At 38.8% G+C, this 23,529-nt stretch overlaps 1 protein-coding gene across 1 annotated transcript; it reads left to right on the forward strand.

Annotated features, from left to right (window-relative positions):
* The first annotated feature begins 9,433 nt into the window (after positions 1-9,433).
* On the forward strand, positions 9,434-10,240 carry LOC138894467 (uncharacterized). The gene has a single exon (XM_070179163.1). It carries the CDS (start codon positions 9,434-9,436, stop codon positions 10,238-10,240), a length of 807 nt encoding a protein of 268 aa, XP_070035264.1.
* Positions 10,241-23,529: the final 13,289 nt, after the last annotated feature.

Consider the following 23,529-nt stretch of genomic DNA (forward strand, 5'->3'; position numbering starts at 1 on the left):
GCTTGCTATCGAACTAAAGATTATCCAACCATTCATTAGTGGAATCTTCAAAGGAGCAAGACTTCTAGTGTTCAAATTCGTATTATTCGCATTCGAACACTTGGGAAATGATATGAGAATATGGCAATGACTGCAACATCGACCGAGACTACGAAATCCGGGAACAAAGTTTTATCATCGGGACCGGAGACTACACGACCAGCCCAGTAAAAACACATTGTACAAGTTAGCCATAGTAATGACAATTTCTTTTTAGCACAATGAATGCTTATGTACTTTTGAAAATGGAAGGAATAATGTAAAGTTCTTTTATTTTTATCTTGTTTCTTGTCCTATCGGTGAATTAATTTTATCATTTGAAAGTTAAACAAGTACTTTAAATGCAAGTGATGTAATGAACAGAAGACGCCCTCTTCTAGATCATCGTAAACATAATAGGGCCCTCTCTTATGAAACCCTTACAGTAAAGAGTTGATTTCGGAAGAACTTATGCCCTCCAAATGCTATCGGGAAAAAATACACCTGAAGCCTTGCATAACTCGACGCAAAAAAGTAAAACATGCACAATACTTAAATGCAAAGTACGCAAAGAGAAATACTTGCACAATACTTAAACGAAAAAGTACTTCTATATACAACAAACGTTCCAAGCAACACAAGTACAAAAGTATGGAAAAGAAAAGCAAATTCATGAAAAGAAAACAAAAAGCTAAGCTACTGCATCCCCAAAATTTGGAGGGAGAGAAGCATTTGTACCCCAGGAGAAGTAGTCGGATCCGCCGCTGGCTCAAGATCTTGGCCTTCACCATCATCCCATTTAGTTGTTTTTCAGTTCTCGAGAACTCGAAACCGGAACCAAAATAGTCAGTAACATCAGGTTAGACCAGGAGAACTCTTCGGGCAGTTGACTCCAGCTCACGGGCCTTGGCGATCTCGGCATTAAAATCAATGACACATATTTTGGCCTCTTCCAAGGTTTTTCTCCTCATGCTATACATAGAGTACATTTTTTCAACAATGAGGGAAGATGCTCGGCGCTGAAGCTCTTCCTTAAGCTGTTCAAACTCAGTTGAAAGGTTATTCCTCTGAGACCTAATGGCTTGAAGGCTGACATCGAGGTCACAGATAGTGGAGTTAAAAACTTTATTATGCTCTATAACTCTCTTATGCCGCTCTTCCAACCGACCGTACTTCTCCTCAACAGCAGAAACTTCTTCAGCTTTGGAGTTCAAGGCTGCCTCCAAATTATTCAATCTTTCAGTAGAGGCAGCCTCATGATCGGATGTAGCAAGAACGACATTCTGGACCTCAAACCACTTTGCCTTAGCTTCTTCAAATTTTACCCTTAACAGGGCGGCCTCTTGGCCGAGGGTCACTACATCTTGCTCGCTTTGTTGTAACAGAGCCTCCAACTCAACGGCCTCAGCAACTTGCGCTTCCAGTTTCGGGAGGCGAGCATCAATTTGATTCCCGCTCGGCCAACAATTGATCCTGCTCGTAGGTGAGTTTCTTCTTCTCAAGGATCAACTTCTGAAGGACCTCAGAAACAAAGAAGTTAGCCTGAAAAACAGAAGTACAAACTAAAAATCCTGCTAGAACAAAGATGAAAGAAACAATAGAGGAAACAAAGATTATACCGCCGTTGCGTTATGCATGGCATTGTTCACCATACACTCTATCGAGAGAGATTGTGTTTTATTCCTATACTTTTCTGAAGCTAGAGGCTTCAGATAATTAGTAAGTTCCACCTGCTAGGACATCATATGACATTCAGTAGAAATCAAGAGGGAAACACTCCTCCTCCTCCGAGGATGTCACGACCCAATTTCCCTACAGGCTGTGATGGCGCCCAACGTCGCCGCTAGGCAAGCCAACGATGTACTAACCATGTGTGTATTCTTTAATATTTTAGAAATAGTTGATTTTTAATTATTAAGTAAGTAAGAGGTGAGAAATTTAGTAAAATGAGGTGTAAACAATTATAAGAACAAATATGGTGTAGTGAAGTAAATACTCAAAGTCATCAAGTGTCTACTAGTGAAATTTCAAGACCTAGTGTCACAAGTGTATGAGCTACTAGTAGAATATACAAAACACTAAGCTACTGTCTGAAATAAAGTAGACAGAAAGTAAGTACAAAAGAAAGACTTCGGGTGCTGCAGAACGTTCTTGGGAAGCAGCTCACCGTTAAGTCTTGGAGTATCAGGAGTGCATGCCGGGAAAACTACCAGATGCACCTGCATCAGAACCTGCACGGTTAGTACAAAAGTGTAGGGTGAGTACATAAATAACATGTACCCAGTAAGTATCAAGTCTAATCTCGAAGAAGTAGTGACGAAGGGTCGATATCAACACTTACTATGGGCTAACAATAAAGAAATACAGAAGTTCTAAATAAGCATGGGTTATGTAAATAATAATAATAACTCAATAACAAACAGGAAAATAAATAATCCTTTTAAAAATGATACATCCCAAATCAATTTCTCCCTTATGTAATTTTAACCTCTCAAGCCATTAAAAACATATCAAATATAATCAAACTCTGAGTATTATCATGCACGATTATGTCGAGGTCGCACGACCCGATCTAGAATAACATATACACTACCGAGGGTCGTGTGGCATGAACTATAGATGCATCTATATACTGCCGAGGCGTTCGGCCTGCTCCACAAGAAGAGATGATACTTTATGACCGTCCGATTTAAAAGTTATTACAAGGTTAATACGCAAAGAAGCACAATTTCTATTAACGGTCAAGTAACCCGCCAAAACTCAAGTAAGTAAAATTCGGCCTTTTACAATTCCTTTATCAAGTTCCAATATAATTTAGGCTTTTTAATTAACAAGTATGGTGCAAAAATTACAAGTATTTCATGATTCAGGTCCTAAACTACCCAGACATAAGCATAATTAGTAGCTACACACAGACTCTCGTCACCTCGTGCGTACGTAGCCCCCACAATTAGAAGCAAATAGCAATTTAGATCACCTATGGGGTAAATTCCCTCTTACAAGGTTAGGTAAGAGACTTACCTTGTCTCAAAGATCGCTTTGCGGCCTCAAATTCACTCTAAAGCCTCAACTCGGTGTTGAAAAATCCGAAACTAGTCAAATGTTGTATAAATTAATCAATACATGTTCAAAAGTTCATAATTTAACTATTAAAGTAATTACCCAACCCAAATTGAAAGATTCCTAAAATTCACTCCCCGGGCCCACTTGCCCGGATTTTAAAAATTTTCAAAGATAAATATTACCCATAACCTCATGAACTCAAATATATAATTTTCACTCAAACTCACAACCATTTTCGTGGTTAAATCCCATTTTTATCAAAATCTAGGTTTTTCAACTAAACCCATAATTTCTACAATGTTATATGTTAAAATCTACCCATAATCTATGTATTTAACTTACATTAGATAGAAATTACTTACCTCCAATAGCTAGGTAAAAACCCCTCTCTAAGAAGCTCTAAAATCGCCCAAGAAGTGAGAGAAATAGGTTAGAAATGGCTTAAGTCCCGTATTAAATGAAGCCTTCTGCATCCAGGACTTCCGCATCTACGGTCACAGGGCCGCAACTGCGGCACTGCTTATGCGAAACAAGGCCCTCTTCTACGGAAATGCCTAGGCTGGCTGGCTTCGCTTCTGTGGTCCCGTTTCTGCGGATGGTGAAGCGTATCTACAGCCCCCTCGCACCTGCAGGCTACTCATCGCAGAAGCGAGGCCGCTTCTTCGCGTGTTTCTCCACTTATGCAGACCACTGGCCAAATGCCCAAAGCTACTTCTGCGGCCAAGAGCTCGCATCTACGGGCTTGCACCTGTGGCCAAAAGCTCCCAGATACGGTCACACCAGAACTGGTGCACCAATGGCCCTTTTGTGCTCTAAATCGATCTGTGCATCGTCCGGATTGCACCTGAGCCTCTCGAGGCCTCGTCCAAACATACCAATAAGTTTGTAAACACGAGACGAACTTGCTTGAACCCTCGGAATGTGGAAAACAATATTAAAACTAATAATTGCAACCCAAAACCAATAGGATCAACTTATGAACTTCAAATTCTTCCAACTTACTCCGAATGCGCTGATTCATACTTAAACTACTCAGAATGACACCAAATTTTGCGTGCAAGTCTTAAATCACCATACACAATTGTTCCTAGGCTCATAATCCCAAACGGACCTCGATAACACCAAAACCTACTCCAAACCAAATTTAAAGAACATTAAAACCTTCAATGCGCCAACTTCCAATATTAAGCGCCGAAACGCTCCCGGGTCATCCAAAACCCGACCCGAACATACGCCCAAGTCCAAAATCATCATACAAACCTATTAGAACTGTCAAATCCCAGTTCCGAGGTCGTTTACTAAAAATGACGACCAAAGTCAAACTTAGCCTTTTAAAGCTAAACTAAGGAACCAAGTGTTCTGATTTCAACCTGAACCCGTCCAAATCCCAAACTAACCATCCCCGCGAGTCATAGAATAGTAAAAGCACATACGGGGTATCTTATTTAGGGGAACATGTATCTAGAAATCAAAACGATCGGTCAGGTCGTTACAAGGGATCTTAGGTGGGGGCAAGATAATCATGCCCCAAATTTTGATGAACTGGTGACTGGGGAAGAGGTACATATTCCTCTCGGATGACTGCGGCCGGTGGAGATGATGTAGTAGTTGCTGGTGGCTAAGGCAAAGTTGGTAAAAAAGGAGATGAAGTTGATGGCATTGTAAGTTGAGAAGCAGCTGCGGCAAAAGCAATGCTATTTGTTGGTTTCTCATCAACTGAAGATAGAAGAGACCTAGTACCCAGCCTCACGGTACCGGGAAAAGCAACTGGGACTCGGAAACGAGAGTTAGCATCTTCAACTACATCATATTCCCCTAGTGCACCGGGACGTCATCCTCGATTGGCGTAACTAGCTCAACAGATTAAGCATTCTGTTTAAGCTGATGAAGGTCATCGTCTTCTATGTAGAGAAGCCCTCTCATCACTGGCTCTCCATTATCATCGATCACCACAGTGTTTATGGCTGGCTCGGGCGAGGTGCTCTTCGCCTTTTTATTTTTGCCCTCGGCCGTGGAGTAACGTCACCTTTTTTGTTGCTTGTTCTCCGGCCGGGGACTCCGAGAAGAAGCACTTGCATCGAAAGCAGGCCTGATGATACCCGTTTGGGGGAAAGCCTCCTGCATCAACCTCGCCGTATCAGTAAGATCAGCCAAATCGTCCTCATCGGAGACGATAACAGAGCCTTATGGAAGACCTGAATTCAACAAGAAAGAAAAGTTAACCAATTTTCCTATACAAAAAGTAAAAACAAGATAAGTTCAATCTACCATGATTTTTGGCCTTCTACCCGTATTTAAGAGCCAGTTCTTTTCACTTGCGGGTTTTAGGCGTAGTGACATCTAAAATCTTCTGGACCCACTAGTCCAAGCCTTCAACCCCTTGGAGGTGTCCACCGAGTTGCTGAAATAATGAAAGAAGAAGGATCAGTAATAGCATGGGGTAATCTTTAACTAGAAGGAAAGATAGACGGTGAACTTACGAGTACGGTTCCATGATTTAGGAAAGGATGGAGTCGTGGTGGGGGTGATATCCTTGTTGGCAACTGCAACAAACCACTTCATCCATCCACGCTCATTGTCATCATCCATGCTAGTTAGCAAAGCACGATGACCACGTTTGCTGAAGTTTATCATTACCCCACAAAAAATCTTGGGGGAATAAAGGTTCATCAGTCGAGCCAGGGATAACTCTTCTCCCGTATGTTAGCATAGACGCCGAAGACAAGCAACGGTCCGCCACACATAAAAGCTCACCTGTGCTAAACATACTTGGTAACAGAAGCAAAATTCCAAGATAACGGAGTCAAGCCCCCGATCAATGAGAATGGGCCCAAAGTGAAGGGGTACGTATAAACATACATAAAACCCTTTTTGGATAAGGTTACCCGTTCTGCTAGGTCAGGAGCGATGATGTTCAAGTCTTGACAACCACAGTCTTCCTTCACAACATGGATGCTAGAAGGAAGGATGGAAGAAGGATATACCCCAACAACCCATGTGCGGGGGTTAACAGAAGTGTATTTCTCTTTGAAGTCTTTAGTTGTAGTAAGCCTTCTGGGGGATAATGGTGATCACCATCGGAGGAGCATCATCATCAGTGTTTTCTTTATTCTTTGAAGCACTGGAATTTCTGGAAGAGGAGACCATTGTTATCAGAAGAAAGTAAGGGTTTTTTTATCTGAAGAAGAAGATTAAAGGAAGTTGAAAACAAGTGTGATTTGAGTAAAAAGAGTTTGAGAGAGTTTAGAAAATTATGAAGCGTAAAAAGAGAAGATTGATACGTATAAGTAAAGGAATATGCGGCTAAACTCGTGGCCATAATTACCTCGAGAACTGGAGAAAATGTTGCTGAATCATGGGATGATGCGTGTTTGGGGCATTAAATGCGGTGAGACATGCGTCTAATCAATCGTCAAAAACCTTTCAGAGGGGGTTAGAGAATTTTCCGCCAAGAAAGGTATCTTCGCCAACTTCCCGGTGACTCAAGGATGTACCACCGGAAAGCAGGGAGACTATCTGTATAGGGTAAAATATGTTCATATTAAATGATCTCTTAATAAAGCGACACGCGGAGACGAAGGCAGATGGAAAGAAAGACAAATGACAATTAGGTCTGAAGGCAATAATCTCGTTTGTTCCTGAAGGGAATGATGCTCATAAAGACAAAATTAATGCCTTCCACCGGGTAGCATTTAATGGAGAATATTCTATAGCATTAAGTACGTCATCCGTTACAAAAAATATGACATTTATTGCCTACCGTTACACATTCCTCAATGACCCCCATAATTATCATTTAAGAGGGTCTTGATCCTATGACCTTATTCCCTAGGGACAACTATAAATAGTGAGCTCAATCCATTGTAGAGGACGAATTTTCTGACAAGCTTATACTATATACTGTTCAAAGCTCAATAATATCTTATCTTCTTGCTTATTAATATCGTTACTATTGCCTTCGGAAGCTCTGCTTCCGGAACCAAGATTTCTATTGTCTTATCTTAATTTCAATGCTAAGTCTTACATTCTTGTTTAATTTATTTATTATTTTGGGATCAAATCGATTCACTTGTCTATAAACCACGTATAAATTTAACTGTACTGTTTTACGGGTAAACATTAGATGGTAACAAATATGTTTTCTATCTCTTTCTTCACCTTTTTAAAAAAAAATCGAATTATCACATTATTCAAAACAAAAGAAAAAAAAAGGTTAATTATACTAACACCTCTATAATATGACTCAATTTTAGATACACCTTGTATATTTTAATATCACACATTTACGACCTCTATACTATGAAAATGAGAAGACATAAGAGCGAGTGTGTAAGTACATCTCCCAATACGCAGCAGGCTTTATATGTCTTAGGAGGGTGTTAATTCCACTTTGAACAAGAAAAGGGAGGTCTTAGGACACCCATAAAGCGTGAAACTGACTTTGTACAAGATGCAATTATGTATTTTTCCAAAAAAATAAGATGCGTGAAATAAATAAACTTTATCCTTTGACCTTAGAATAGTAATAAATAAACTTTATTCTTTTTTTTCTTTTGTCTACTTGTCGGAGCTATCGGCTAGCTCCCGCCCCATTTTCAACGAACTAACCAGCAAGTTTGGCTCGTCGCTGGCAATAACGGCGTCACGACCAGAAACTAGATTCAATTCTAATGTTTCACGGGACCTAAGCTCATACCAATCAGCATGTGAAAAAGATACAGAATTTCAATGGTTTTGATTCAACTCTTCAAGCAAGAATAACATCATTAGCTCTCAGTTCCCTAACTGTTAACATGAACCAAGGAATTGTCAATTTCATTCTTGATAGTTGAAAGCAAAAAAGACATATGGAAAGACCCTGCTATGTTTGATCTTGTTGATTAAGGATTTATCTTTACAGTAGTAGTCACATTATGAACTTATGTTCTTTGCTTGATGATTGTCTTGAATGTGCACGTAATACCCAGTCATTAATTCTTGTGCATTGACAGAGTTTGAGAATGAGAGCACTGCAAAACATGTCTAATAAGCATATTTGAGGTTGGGTTCAGGTGTCTAATAGATACGATCATTAGTTCAAGAGTCTAAATAAAAAATCTCGACAAATTTAAGGGGTTGTACATGTATTCATCCTAAAAAAATATTACATCAATGTGTACTCATAGGGAAGAAGAAGTTCTATATAATTAACTGATCAGTAGTACTGAATTTTCTAATGGTTATTTTAGGGAAATTTAACGATCAGCAAGTATTGAGACCGGTGGATACAAATTATTTATTGTTATAAAAGGATATTGTGCGGAGAAACTTAGGCTAGCATTTGGACATAGATTTGATTAAAACTTGAAAAAATGAGTTGATAGGCTATATGTATATCCCTGTTATGTTTTGATGATCTAACAAACTTACTATCAAGAACCAGATAAGGAACCTCTGTTACACATTCTCAAGACCTTAAGATCAAAAGGTTCCAGCTTGGGATATGGTTCAACTCTTCATAGTCAACTTCCCCAACTCTTCCAGCAGTAACAACAGAGGGAACAAATAGCTACCGTTTCCCGAGAAAACTGCACAAGTCAACTATCCCAACTCTAAAGTTGTTGTCTGCACACGCTACAGTACAAAAATAGTGCAGCAATCAACTTTATGAGGAGTGTCTTTTACCTACCTTGCTTACATCATCCTAGTGATGTCACAAATGCATTATTAACATCAAGGAAGGTAAAACAAATGACTAAAACACTTAGAGAATTTACTCAAGCACACTCACTGTGATTAATCATCAAGAAAATGATTCTCAAGTGCATCAAGAACAAAGAACAACACTACTACGGACCAGTTCCCCATATCAAGTTATTGTATGTCCTTAGTTGAGTTGTAACTTTGTAATAGTTCTTCAATTGTAATTCCTACTTAGCTTGTTTAGAAGCATTGCGTAGGAAACCCTTTATAAATTATAAACCCTTGTGTTTGTGTCTTGGTTAGAGTTAGTCGAGTTATAAAGTCTTTGTAATAGAGTTGTTACAAAATGGCTTGTAATAGAGTATTACAAGTTAGTGAGGGATTAAGAGGTTAATTCCTAGGTTACATAGGTTGTAATCTGAAAGTTGCTCAGTAGTGAAGTTGAAATCCTACAAGGGTAGGTCGTGGTTTTTATTCCCGTTGAGCTGGAAATTTTCCACGTAAAATTCGTCCTGTCATTTACTCACTGCAGTTTGCGTGGTTTCTGTGAAAAATTATATCTGTGGGAACTTATAGAGAACCTGCTATATAGTTTGGTGGACCCTTAAATTTTATCAATTGGTATCAGAGTATATTCTTTCTATCAAGCTAATACCTAGAAAGGATCCTCATGGCTGCTCCACCAAACTTTGAAGAAGGTCAGTCCACCTACAGGCCACAAAGGTTTAATGGCCAGTATTATGGATGGTGGAAGACAAGGATGCACGATTTTATCATGGATGAAGATTCCGAGCTCTGGGACGTCATCTTTGATGGACCTTTCGTTCCCACAAAAACCAGTGGTGACCCTGCTGTAACTATTCCCAAAACAAGAAAAGAATTTAATGATGCCGACCGGAAAGCCATAGAGAAGAATTTTCGTGCAAAGAAAATCCTTGTCTGTGGTACTGGTCCTGATGAATACAATAGGATATCGGCATGTATGTCAGTCAAGGAAATTTGGGAAGCTCTCCAGACAACTCACGAAGGAACAACACAGGTCAAGCAATCCAAAATCCACATGCTTACAACTGAATACGAGCTCTTCAGGATAAAAAATGATGAATCCATCCAAGATATGCTTACTCGCTTCACCTCTATCATTAATGAGCTCCACTCTCTTGGTGAAATTATTCCAAAAAACAAGCTTGTCAGTAAAATTCTTAGTGTACTGCCCAGTTCTTGGGAAAGCAAAGTGAACGCCATTACAGAAGCGAAGGACTTGCAGAAGCTGACCATCGATGAACTCGTTGGCAATCTGAGAACATATGAAATGAAAAAAAAGAAGAACAATGAAAGAAGAGAGCACAAAAGAGAGAAGAACCTGGTCCTCAAGACGGACAACAATGATTCAAGTGGTAAGGATGGTGATATGGCTTACTTGACAAGAAGATTTCAGAAGATGGTTCGCAGAAATGGAGGCATTCCAAAAGGGTGAGTTCTAGCATGCCAAAAAGCTATGACCTCTGTCATAAGTGTGGCAAGCTGGGACACTTCATCAAGGACCGTCCCCTCCTAAAGCAGGATCAATTCAGGCAAAACACAGATAAAGCAGCCAAGAGGAACCCGGTTCCTGATAAACACTTCAAGAGAAAGAATGCTGCTGACAATGTTGTGAAACAAGCTCTTGCTGCACGGGAAGATTCCTCCAGCGAATCTAAAGAAGAAAATGATCATGGTGATAGTTCAATGATGGCAGTAGAAAGTGAAGCAAATGATTATGACTTAATATTTTCCTTGATGGCTCAGTCTGATGATGATGAAGATGACGACGATGATGAGGTAAATTTTCTGGATGTTGAGAGAAATCTGAAATCTTATTCTCCTAAAAAACTCATGTCTTTGGCAAATGTATTAATTGATGCTTATCACAGTCATATAAATGATAAAGATACTTTAACTATGGAATTAGGAGAAGCAGGATAGACCAGAGATGACCTAGTATTCGTTGTAGTTGATTTAAAGGAAACAATTGAGAAACTGAAGAAAGAGAAGGATGCCTTAGATGAAAAAATTACAAATATAGAACATGAAAGAGATGATCTAATGGTCGTTGTGGTAGACCTAAAAGAAACCATTGAGTGTGTAAGAAAAGAAAAAGAAGTTTTAATTGAGAGGGCTGCTAACATTGAGCATGTGAGAGATGACCTATTAGTGGTGCTACTGGACTTGAAGGAAATAATTGGGGAACTTAAAATGGAGAGTAGGCTTGAAAATTGTCAAAAGGGAAAGAAAGTTGCAAGTGAGGCACACATTAAGCTTGAAAGTGAGTTAAATTCAGTGAAGTCCAGTCTGTGTGCTGAGCTTGATAAAAACAAACAACTTCATGAAGAACTAAAAAGAGTGAAGAGTGACCTTGAGAAATCAGTCAAGTGGACCTGGTCCTCTGATGCTATCACTGCCATGTACACCAACAATGGGGGAAACAGGCAGGGGATTGGGTTCCAAAGGGAAAAGATTCCTTACAATCCTCATAGCAAGTACGTTACTGTACCTGATAATTGGCTTTGCACTCACTGTGGCAACACTGGGCACTTTAAAGAAAATTGTAAGGCCAGATTTCAGTCACAGCAGAAAAATAAAGTTTTCGCTGAAAAAGTAACTACTAGTAGAGAACCCAGTCCCTCATATAAAAAACGCATGATACCTGCTTGGACCAGAAGATCCCTCATTCACCCCTTTCCTCATTACAAGGGACCCAAACTCATTTGGGTTCGTAAATCTAACTCCTGAAAGGAAAGGAAGCAGCCTATAATGGAAGGGAACAGTGAAAGGAAGCAACCTACAATGGTACATGAATAGCGGCTGCTCAAAGCATATGACTGGAAGTACAAATGATTTCCTTTCACTTAAGGTCCTGCAAGGAGGGAGTGTATCCTTTGGAAATGGCAAGAAAGGATATATTCTGGGAGTTGGAAGGATTGGGAAGTCTCTCTCACACTTAATTGAAAATGTGTACTACGTGAACGTGTTGAAGTACAACTTGCTAAGTATTTCTCAGATCTGTGACAAGGGAAACAAGGTGGAATTTGTGTTAAAAATATGTACAGTCACAAACCTAGTGACTGGTGAGGTAGTGCTAGTAGCAAAAAGATACAAAAATATCTATATTGCTGATTTTGAGTCTCTGCAGAATGGTGATCTCAGTTGTCTAAGTGTTGTTGATAATGATGCTGAATTATGGCATATGAGGCTGGGTCATGCAAGCTTCACGTTGCTGAACAAACTGGTTAGGAAGGACCTGGTTCGTGGTCTGCCCAAGTCAAGTTTCAAGGATCACAAAGAGTGTAATGCATGTGTAAAAGGCAAGCAAGTCAGATCCTCATTCAAGCCCAAAAGGGAAATCAGTACCTCAAGGCCACTTGATCTTCTTCACATGGATTTATGTGGACCCATGAGGGTGGAAAGCAGGGGATGAAAGAAATATATCTTCGTTATAGTTGACAATTACTCTAGATTCACTTGGACTCTGTTTCTCAGAACCAAGGATGAAACCTTTGAAGTGTTTGTTGTCTTCGTCAAAAAGATTCAAGTGAAGATGGGTAATAATATAGCCTGCATCAGGTCTGATCATGGGATAGAGTTCGACAATGCCAAATTTGATGAGTTTTGTACTGAAAATGGTATCACTCATAATTTTTCAGCTCCAAGAACACCTCAACAAAATGGTGTTGTGGAGAGGAAGAATAGAACTCTTGAAGACATGGCAAGAAAAATATTGGTTGACAGTGGGATTTCAAAGAATTTCTGGGCAGAAGCGGTCAATACTGCTTGCTACTTGGTGAATAGGTGCATGATCAGGTCCCTTCTGAACAAGACTCCACATGAACTACTGAATGGAAGGAAGCCCAAACTGACTTATCTAAGGACTTTTGGGTGTAAATGTTTTGTCCTCAACAATGGAAAGGAAACTCTTGGAAAATTTGATGCCAAAAATGATAAAGGAATCTTTTTGGGATACTCATCTCAAAGCAAAGCTTATAAAGTATACAACAAAAGGACTCAATGTGTTGAAGAGAGTATACATGTGATCTTTGATGAATGTCACCTCTCATGTGAGAAGGGCAGACGTGTTGACCAAGATGGAGAACCTTTATCTGTTCCAGGTGAAGTTATTGACATGGCAAATGGAAAGGCAGACATACTGAGTCATGTCAAGGAATCCAGTGAAGATGGTGCAAATACATCTCCATCCATTGGAGAGGAACCTAGTCCCACAATCACAACAACTGAAGCTGAAAATAGAGTTATTGATGCAGTCCAAGGTACTCCACTTGCTGAAGTAAGAAGAGGCCAAGAACCTCAGTCAGATATACATGGCTCCTCTACCAATAAGATTCAGGTACCAAATTGGAAGCACAAAATCTCACATCCTCTTGACAACATAATCACTCCTCTCGACTCAGGAATTCAGACTAAGTCAAAAGCTAGAAACTCACTTGCCTTCTCAGCCTTTCTTTCTAAAATAGAGCCCAAAAACATCAAATAAGCTTTGAAAGATGCAGACTGGATCAATGCCATGCAAGAAGAGCTGCATCAATTTGAAAGAAACAAAGTATGGCACCTGGTTCCTTGACCTACAAATCGAACCGTTATAGGAACCAGGTGGGTATTCAGGAATAAACTTGATGAGTTTGAAAACACAATAAGAAATAAGGCAAGGCTTGTAGTTTAAGGCTACAATCAGGAAGAAGGGATTGACTATGATGAAACTTTTGCTCCAGTTGCTCGAATGGAAGCTATCAGAATCTTTATAGCCTTTGCATCACATATGGAATTCACACTGTTCCAAATGGATGTCAAAAGTGCATTTCTGAATGGCTTCCTAAAAGAAGAAGTTTATGTCAAGCAACCTCCTGGATTTGAGAGTCATGAGCATCATGAGCATGTGTTCAAACTGGACAAGGCACTGTATGGGCTAAAGCAGGCTCCCCGGGCTTGGTATGAAAGGTTGTCAAAGTTTCTTCTAGAAAATGACTTTACAAGAGGGAAAACTGACAACACTCTTTTTCTGATGAAACTAGGGAGGAACCTACTCATTGTTCAAGTATATGTTGATGATATCATTTTCGGAGCCACAACTGACTCTCTTTGTGAAGAGTTTGCAAAACTCATGGGAGTGAGTTCGAGATGAATATGATGGGAGAATTAAATTTCTTCCTGGGACTTCAAGTGAGGCAATCTCAAAAGGGGACATTGATAAGTTAACAGAAGTACATCAAGGAGCTGCTGAAAAGTTTGACATGGAAGCATCAAAAGTTATTGACACTCTTATTGCCACAACTACTCATCTAGACATGGACGAACCTGGTTCCCCTGTAAATTAGACCATGTATAGAGAGATTATAAGGTCACTCTTGTATCTCACTGCAAACAGACCAGACATTGTATTTGGCATGGGTCTTTGTGCAAGATTTCAATCTAATCCAAAGGAATCTCATCTGAAGGCTACCAAGAGAATATTGAGATATCTCAAAGGAACGCCGGACCTGGTTCTCTACTATCCCTCAGGTGACAGCTTTAATCTTGTTGGGTATGCTGATACTGATTATGCAGGATATCTGGTGGACATGAAAATCATGTCTGGAATGGCACATTTCCTGGGTTCCTGTCTAATCTCATAGGGTGCAAGGAAGCAAAACTCCGTGGCACTCTCAACTGCAGAAGCGGAATATGTAGAAGCTTCTTCTTGCTGTGCTCAATTGTTGTGGATCAAACAATAGTTGGAGGACTTTGGAGTGTTCTCTGACTGTGTGCCCCTCCTGTGTGACAATACAAGTGCACTCAATATGGCCAAAAATCCAGTCCAACATAAGAGAACCAAGCACATTGATGTGTGTCACCACTTCCTCAGAGACAATGTTGAAAAGGGGCTTATTTGCATGAAATTCTACAGCACAGAAGATCAAATTGCAGACATATTTACCAAGTCCTTGAGCAGAGAACATTTTGAAAGAAATAGCCTGGCACTGGGGTTGATAAAACCCAATTGAGAACCTGGTCCCTCGATGATTGGCTATGAAAGAAATGTTCAGGTAAAATTAGTTAAAAAGTATTTTCTGGCTAAGTCTAACTCATCTCTATACCGTTACAGATAGACACGCATGATGATTACAAAGCAAATAGGTAGTAGATGCAGTACACGCTGGTAAAAAAGGGCAAAGCTTATAGATGCAAGATTGGTCAGGGAACCTGGTTCTCCTGACACAGGTTAGTACCTTTTTTGTTCTCTTATGCACAATTTTGAACGGTTAAAACAAGTGCCACATCATCAGTGCGTCAGTTTCTTTTCCTTGCTTCTTTTGAACCCAAACGTCTTACCCGTTAATAATCGACCCGACTCCCAAAACTGCCGCCCTTTCTTAACCGGTCCCTCATCTATCTTAAATACATCCATCACTGTCACAACTCTTCACATCAAACTTCAAACTCTCCCTTCTTCTTCCTCTCTTCAAACTACCCATTCCTTTTCTTCAATTCATCACTTCTCACTATGGATGAAAATCATAAAAACTCGAGTGTTCCAAGTAATACCCCAACTGAGTCCTCACCAGTTAAAACACCAATGCTGGACTCCTCGCTCCCCACTACTACTAGCTAAAACCCTAGGATAGAATCACCCCCACTCTCAGTTTCCTCTCCTACCTAATCAAGTTCTGGTTCTCATAGGAGTCACAAAATCTCGACTCCTAAAAGGTTTGTGGCTACGAGCTCTCCTCCTGCCTCTCCGAAAAATCTGGGTGAAAAGGGTACAGTTGACGAAGAAGAAAATCAGGAAATCTCCAGTCTTCCTTTGTATGAAGGCTCAAATGCAGACCAAACTGTTGGTTCTGAGAATGCTTCAGTTCCTAATCTTGAGCCCACAAGTACAACTTCTTCTTCTTTTGCGTTTTCCATAGAGTTACAAGAGAAAGAAGAAATAGAAAACATGCTATCTATAGCTAATAAAGGGGTTATTGTCGAAGGAAGTGCGGATGGGTCTGAGGCTCAGGGGGAAGAGTCTAAGACTGTGGTAGAGGGTAGAGAGCTTGTACCTGTTGAACAATCGGCACACGACAATACTACTGGGGTACCAAATGAGGGACCCGATCCCTCCTCAGAGGATCCAACTCAGGGGTCCTCTCAAGAGCCCCAGGTCAGTATTGATCCTGCTCCCTCCCCTCATTTCGATGCTGAGCCTTTGTCTGTGGTTGTGCTTGAGATAAGATCTGATTCTGAAGAAGTAGTTGGGGAAAGTGAAGAGAATTCTGATGATATGCCAATTTCTAGCTTGACTAGGCATAGACCAATAGTTGCTCAAGAGTCTACTCCTAAGCGACCTACTACAAGGTTGCAAAGGAAGGAGGCTCTTGAGTCTGCGCTCAAGAACAACCAAGCTAAGTCAAGGAGAAGAAAATTAGTGAAATATGGAAAAGTTGTGAGCGAGAAGGCAGTGCCAGTTGTGAATGTGGATGATGAAGTAGAAGAGGAACTTTGTTCCTTGACTATAAAATGCTCACAGAAGCATGGTCTCCCCAAGCCTAAAAGGGTATCTCTGTGTCTGCTAAAAATCCGAACAAGTTCGATGATGTTGTCGCTAGTGAAAAAATGGTGAAAGAATCTGGTGATAAGTTGGTAGAAGAGTCTGCTGTCAGGGTGATGGAAGAATTGAGTGAAAAGTTTGTGAATTCTGATGAAAAAGGAAAAGTCTGCTAAGAGAAAAACTGATACTGATGAGGAACCTGGTTCCTCAAAGAAGGCCAAGGTTAGTGATCAAAGGAGTGCATGGAAAGAAAAGTTGAGGAATCAAAAGGTTCTATGGGCCGCACATTTGCCCCTGACATTTTGGAGAAGGCTGGTATGAGACAGCTGGTTGAAATTTGTGAGTTTCAACAGTGGACACATTTGTTCACAAGTGATGCTCCAAAGGTGTACGAGGAGGAAGTTCAAAGTTTCTATGCCGACCTCTTCAAAGTTGAGGATGATCACATCTGCGTGCTGGTGAATAGAGTTGATATGGTAATGGACTCTGCTTTGTTGGGATCTATTCTGGGTGTGCCTGCTGAAGGGATGTCTAGTGTTCAGGGATCTTGTTCTCAAAATTTCAGAAATGCCATCTTGAAGGACAGAGCAGTTCAGCAAGGGAAACAGGTACAAAAGAAGGCCCTCATTCCAGTGTACCAACTGCTATTTGAGATGGTGAACAAGGTCTTGCTCCCTCGTGCTGAGAGAAGATCTATCACTTCTCGTGCAGACCTGTTCCTCATGGAAGCACTGGACAACTTCACTACCATCAACCTGCCTGGGATCATGATAGAGCAAATGCAGAAAGTGGTAGATTTTAAAGATGGTAATCATGGGTTGCCTTATGGGTTCCTTCTCATAAAGGTCTTTGAGTACTTCAAGGTTCCTCTGGGACAAGCTAAAGTGGGCACTAAGAAGCAAACCTTCTCCAAGTCCACTCTGGAAGAATGTGAGTGCATTGATAGGGTTGGAGGAGTTGGAAGCACTTCTACCATTTCTCAGTTGATCAATGCTTAGAACAGTGCTACTGCTTAGATAAGGCAGTTGAAAGCAAGAAATGCTATTCTTGAGAGTCAGTTGAGTCAGCTTCAGGAGGCACCTGGTTCCAGTATCTCTTAAAGTGAAGAGGTTGCATGTCTGACCAAGGAGAATGCTGAGCTCAAGAAACAGGTGGAGGACCTGAAAAAGAAACTTCTCAATGAGCAAATGTCGGCGAATGCTCGAATGGATCTCGTCCTCCAAACCCTTGCCTCTGACTCTAAGCCCTCTCCTTCCAGTGCTCCCTAAACAGTGTCCCCTCAGTGTCAAGTCTTAAGTATTGGTTTCCTATGATTATTTTTTTTTATGATATTTGTGGTATTTGTTTTTGTTGTTCTGAATTGTGGATGGTTGTCAGTAACATTGACTCTGCTCCCCGTTTTCAAATCCAAATTGTTTAATGGAAGCTTTTCCTTTTTTTGCTGTATATGTCTTGTCTTTCTGCTCTATTTTTAGTCATATTGTGTGCACACAAGTGGCATGAGTTAACTCAAGCTAGACTTCTATCTGCTATAAGGCTGTTACTAATCTTTTTATGATGCCAAAAAGGGAAAAAATAATTCAGAGAGAACAGGATGGGAAACAGATTCAGGGGTAATTCAGGAAATGCTGGTTCTTAGGGGGAACTTGAATTATAAGTTTGTCATCATCAAAAAATGGAAATTGATAGGCTATATGTATATCCCTGTTATGTTTTGATGATCTAACAAACTTACTGTCAAGAACTAGATAAGGAACGTGTTACACATTCTCAAAACCTTAAGATCAAAAGGTTCTAGCTTGGGATATGGTTCAACTCTTCAGAGTCAAAGGAACAACAGAGGGAACAGCTAGCTACCGTTTCCCGAGAAAACTGCACAAGTCAACTGTCCTAACTGTAAAGTTGCTGCCTGCACACGTTACAGCGCATAAACAGTGTAGCAGTCAACTTTATGGGGAGTGTCTTTTACCTACCTTGCTTACATTATCCTAGTGATGTCACAAATGCACTATTAACATCAAGGAAGGTAAAACAAATGACTAAAACACTTAGAGAATTTACTCAAGCACACTCACTGTGATTGATCATCAAGAAAATGATTCTCAAGTGCATCAAGAACAAAGAACAACACTACTACGGACTAGTTCCCCATATCAAGTTATTGTATGTCCTTAGTTGAGTTGTAACTTTATAATAGTTATTCAATTGTAATTCCTACTTAGCTTGTTTAGAAGCTTTGCGTAGGAAACCCTTTGTAAATCATAAACCCTTGTGTTTGTGTCTTGGCTAGAGTTAGTCGAGTCGTAAAGTCTTTATAATAGAGTTATTACAAAGTGGCTTGTAATAGAGTATTACAAGTTAGTGAGGGATTAAGAGGTTAATTTCTAGGTTACAATAGGTTGTAATCTGAAAGTTGCTCAGTAGTGAAGTTGAAATCCTACAAGGGTAGGTCGTGATTTTTATTCCCGTTAAGCAAAAAATTTTTCACGTAAAATTCCTCCTGTCATTTACTCACTGCAGTGTGCGTGGTTTCTGTAGGGACTTATATCTGTGGGAACTTATAGAGAACCTGGTTCTCTATATAGTTTGGTGGACCCTTAAATTTTATTAGGAGTGTTTGAAGTTGTGTTAAAAAAATAATTTTTGAAAGTTGAAGTTGTGTTTGGACATATATGTTATTTGAAAAAAAGTTGAAGTTCTGTGAGTGGAAGAAAAAATTGCACCCAAAAACTACCCTAAATTAGTTTTTGGGAGCTTGAAAATTTTTTCCAAAATATAATCATATTTTATAAACAAATAATGTTTTCAATTTGTTTTTGACAAAATAAAGCCAAAATCTATCTTAATTAAAAAAAAATTGAACTTTAAACTTATCTTTTTATTTAAATTTGTTTTAAAACAAGCAAGTGGGACCTATAAGTTCACTTTCAAGTAAGAAAAGAGCCTTAAACTAAAGTTATAGTATTAGTTTTGACTTTGATGAGACTCAATTATGGGCATTTAAATAACCACTCTCATTTTTTGACGAGCAGTTCATACAAAAGTTATAGGAAATTAGAACTACAGAAAATCTCATTTGAACATATTGCGTACACTAAAATTTGCATTTCTTTGCTTTAATAATACTATCTCCGTTTTAATTTAGATGAGGTAGTTTGACTTGACATGAAGTTTAAGAAGAAAAAAAAGATTTTTGAAATTTGTGGTATTAAAAGCTTAAGGGGTAAAAGCTTTGTGGGACCATGATATTTTTATAGTTACAAAAATTTCTCATTAAAGGTAAAATGGATAAAATGAAAAGTTTAAAGTTAATTATTTTCAAATTTAGAAATGTGTCATTTATTTTGGAAAAGACTAAAAGAAAAGTAACTCATCTAATTTGAAACGGTCAGAGTATTAGACAAAATTGAGCATCTCGTCAATCCATAATGCTTCTTCGGCTAGAATATGTAACTTTCCCATTCTATGGAAACAGCATAAGGAAATTTAATAATTTTACTACTTGATTAATTAGTACTATTCTCTTTAAGGTGATCAATCAGTTATATTCTCTTAGATTCCAACATCGGTTACTTCCACAAGCTTTTGAGTGGGTTCAAGGTTAACTTTTCATTTGACCTAAACCATAGTAATTCATACTCAGATACGGCAAGTTTTGTAATATTAGATTGTATTATAAACTTTGAAATGAAAATAGAATTTTGTTCCCCTAGTTGCTGTTTATAGCTTCTTCAATCTCATTTTGATTTGTTAATTCAGAAAGGGAAGGGAATTAATTAAGCGTAAACTTGAATATTTATAGTACAACCAGTCAAACAAATAAAAGTTATTTGAAAATCTTGTAAAGTTTTAGAAAAGTGAAAGTAGGTGTACATTCTGAACGTACTAGTACTAATACACCTAAAATGAAAATGAGATGAGCCGTTGGGTTATTGCTACACCACTTTTTTGAATCGACCAATATATATTGGTCAAATAAACTTGGGATAGGTTGCGTTAGTGTGTCGCATAAGGCGTAGCATAATACGACGCGTTAGTACACAATTTCGTCAAAAGTTTAAAAAGTTCAGAGACTTGGAGTTTGGGGCATCTGACAACAAAACAGACTTGTGAAAAGTTCAGAAAATTGACAATTGAGCAAAAATGCAAAATACACAGATGCGACCCGCCCCGCATTGCCCTATGCGACACATCGGTATAAAATATTTCCAGATTTTCCCACTTCGTCTCATTAAGGGCAGTTTGTGTTGAGCTTTTCGGCTTCATTTAGCTTAATTTTAAGTTTGGTGTAGCTTAAAGAGAATGAATGAAAAATAAAGAAAAAATAAAATATTTGAGTTTCGCAAAGAGACATTATCTCATATTGAGGAAGAAAAGGTTTTTGATGGGTATATATACGATTGCTCTTCTTCTAGCTCTTAAAGAGTTAAGAAGAAAGCAAGCCTCGCGCCGTCGCCGTCGTCGCTTGGCTCGGTTTCGGCTTCGGCTTCGGTTTCGGATTCGGATTGATTAATCTTTTTGGACAAAATTCCTTTCAATTATTTAACTAATTAATTAAATTAATTAACAAAAATTCAATCCGGAATAATCCATGACCCGCGACCCGGTCCGGTCTGGCCCGTTTTCTTTTTCGGATTATTTTAAATCTGTTTTTTCTATTTTCCCGCAATATTTCAATAGAAATATTCCCACCTGTTCCAACAGCTATGGCTGTTTCTGAAAGATTGCAAACCTTTTCAGAAGCAGTGCCAAATGGTCTATAAATATGCCTTGAATTCCGGAATCTTTACTTACTAAATTTTTTGATTATCTTCTTCTTCTTCTGCACAACATTTTTCAGTGTGTTTTGCGACCATTGAGTGGTTCGAAGTTCACCGGAGTTTTTGGTACCAATACGCTGGTGAGTTAAATCGTTCTATCATGGGAGGATAATATTCCAACACCTCAGGTACTTGAGGGGAATAATTTTCTTAAGTACACACTGTGCATTCAGTGGACTCGATTTATTCCAATATTATTTTTTCAGAATTTATTTCGTGAAACTGGTTCTACTAACTTTCTGTTTCTTTTTCTATTTCACAAAGTTTAATAGTTTTTTATTATTTATTACAGTAATACAGAGTGGTTAACAATCTTAAGGAAATTATTTTATTGTATTATGTATTCTGTTTATGGAGATTAAAACCTATGTGGTTTTCTACTCCTTCTGAATTTTACTATTCTGGCTTGAAGATATAAAAACTTCATCAGAATATTGAAATTCAGAAACGATTTGAAGAATATAAAAATTTCATCGTTTTCTGTGAAATAAATATTAAAACTTTGGGTTTTTATTTATTAAACGTACTATTTATTGTAAATTACAGTATTGTTTACCATTCTGTTTTCTGCCATTAATTGAACTCTTTTGTTATTGACAGTGAGAAATAGCAATTGATAACGAAAATCCTTCTGCGACTATTGCGGCAACAATGATAGCCTCGTCAAGCCGAACTGCTGTTCCACCGGCCGAGAAACCGGAGAAATTTTCTGGAGCCAACTTCAAAGGATAGCAGCAAAGGGTGTTCTTTTATCTTATCACACTTGGTATGCAAAAATACACTAATGAAGAACCTCCAGTGCCTGCTGCGGACATGCCGGACAACGAGAAATTCTTGATTGTTGAGGCGTGGAAACAAGCAGATTTTCTTTGCAAAGGCTATATCTTAAGCGCTTTAGAGGATGACTTATGTGCCTACCTATTCAAGAAGGGACAATGTGAACAGTGTGATGAATACTTCGAAAGAATTATGGGACGCACTTGAGAAGAAGTACAAGACTGAAGATGCATGCTTGAAGAAGTTCATGGTTGCCAAATTTCTAAACTATAAAATGATAGACAACACAACTGTTGGAACCCAAGTTCAGGAGCTTCAACTTATTTTTCACGACCTTATTGCTGAAGGTATGGTCGTGAATGAAGCATTTCAAGTGGCTGCAATGATTGAAAAATTGCCTCCTTCGTGGAGAGATTTCAAGAACTATCTTAAGCACAAGCGCAAAGAAATAAAGTTGGAAGATCTTGTGATTCGTCTCAAGATTGAGGAAGACAACAAAATAGCCGAGAAGAAGTCTTGTGAAAATTTAACGATCATGGGAGCTAATATTGTTGAGGAGATTGCTCCAAAAAGTAAGAAGAGAAAGAGGTCTTCTGGACAGACTAAGGAGCAGAACAAAAAGAAATTCAAGGGCAGCTGCTACAATTGTGGAAAAGCTGATCACAAAGCCCCTGATTGTCATCTCCCAAAAAAGGATAAGAAGAAGGGACATGCCAACATAGTGGAGAAGAATGATGACATTGATGATCTGTGTACAATGCTTTCAGAAATCAACCTAGTTGAAAATCCGAAAGAGTGATGGATTGACTCTGGAGCCACTCGATATGTTTGTGCTGTCAAAGAAGCATTTGCGACTTACTCTACTACTGGTCCCGAAGAAGAACTTTCCATGGAAAATACTACAACAACCAAGATTGAAGTTTATGGGAAGATATTCTTGAAAATGCCTTCCGGCAAGGTGTTAACGCTCAACAACGTTCTTCATGTTCCTACTATTAGGAAGAATTTAGTTTCTACTTCTTTACTTGTTAAGAATGGATTCAAATGTGTATTTGTTTCTGATAAAGTTGTTGTAAGCAAGAATAAAATGTATGTTGGAAAGGGCTACCTCACAGAGGGCCTTTTCAAACTAAATGTAATGGTTGTTAACAGTATGAATAAAATTTCAGCTTCTTCTTATTTATTGGAGTCAAATGATTTATGGCATATCCGTTTAGGACATGTCAATTATAAAACCTTGCGGAAGTTAATTAATTTAGAAGTATTGCCTAAATTCGAGTGTAATAAATTAAAATGTCAAATATGTGTTGAATCTAAGTTTGTAAAACATCATTATAAGTCTATTAAAAGGAATTCAAATCCTTTAGACTTAATTCATACTGACATTTGTGATATGAAGTCGACACCATCTCGAGGTGAGAAAAAGTATTTTATTACTTTTATTGACGATTGCACTCGATATTGTTATGTTTATTTGCTTAATAGTAAGGATGAAGCAATTGAAGCATTTAAGCAATACAAGAATGAAATGGAGAATCAATTGAATAAAAAGATCAAAATGATTAGAAGTGATAGGGGTGGAGAATATGAATCTCCGTTTGTAGAAAT

Source organism: Nicotiana tomentosiformis, chromosome 6 (assembly GCF_000390325.3).
Source record: "Nicotiana tomentosiformis chromosome 6, ASM39032v3, whole genome shotgun sequence".
In the NCBI taxonomy this organism is placed as follows: domain Eukaryota; kingdom Viridiplantae; phylum Streptophyta; class Magnoliopsida; order Solanales; family Solanaceae; genus Nicotiana; species Nicotiana tomentosiformis.

Coding starts and splice junctions, on each gene's coding strand:
- LOC138894467 (XM_070179163.1), top strand. CDS start 9,434: ATGGCTGCTCCACCAAACTTTGAAGAAGGTCAGTCCACCTACAGGCCA.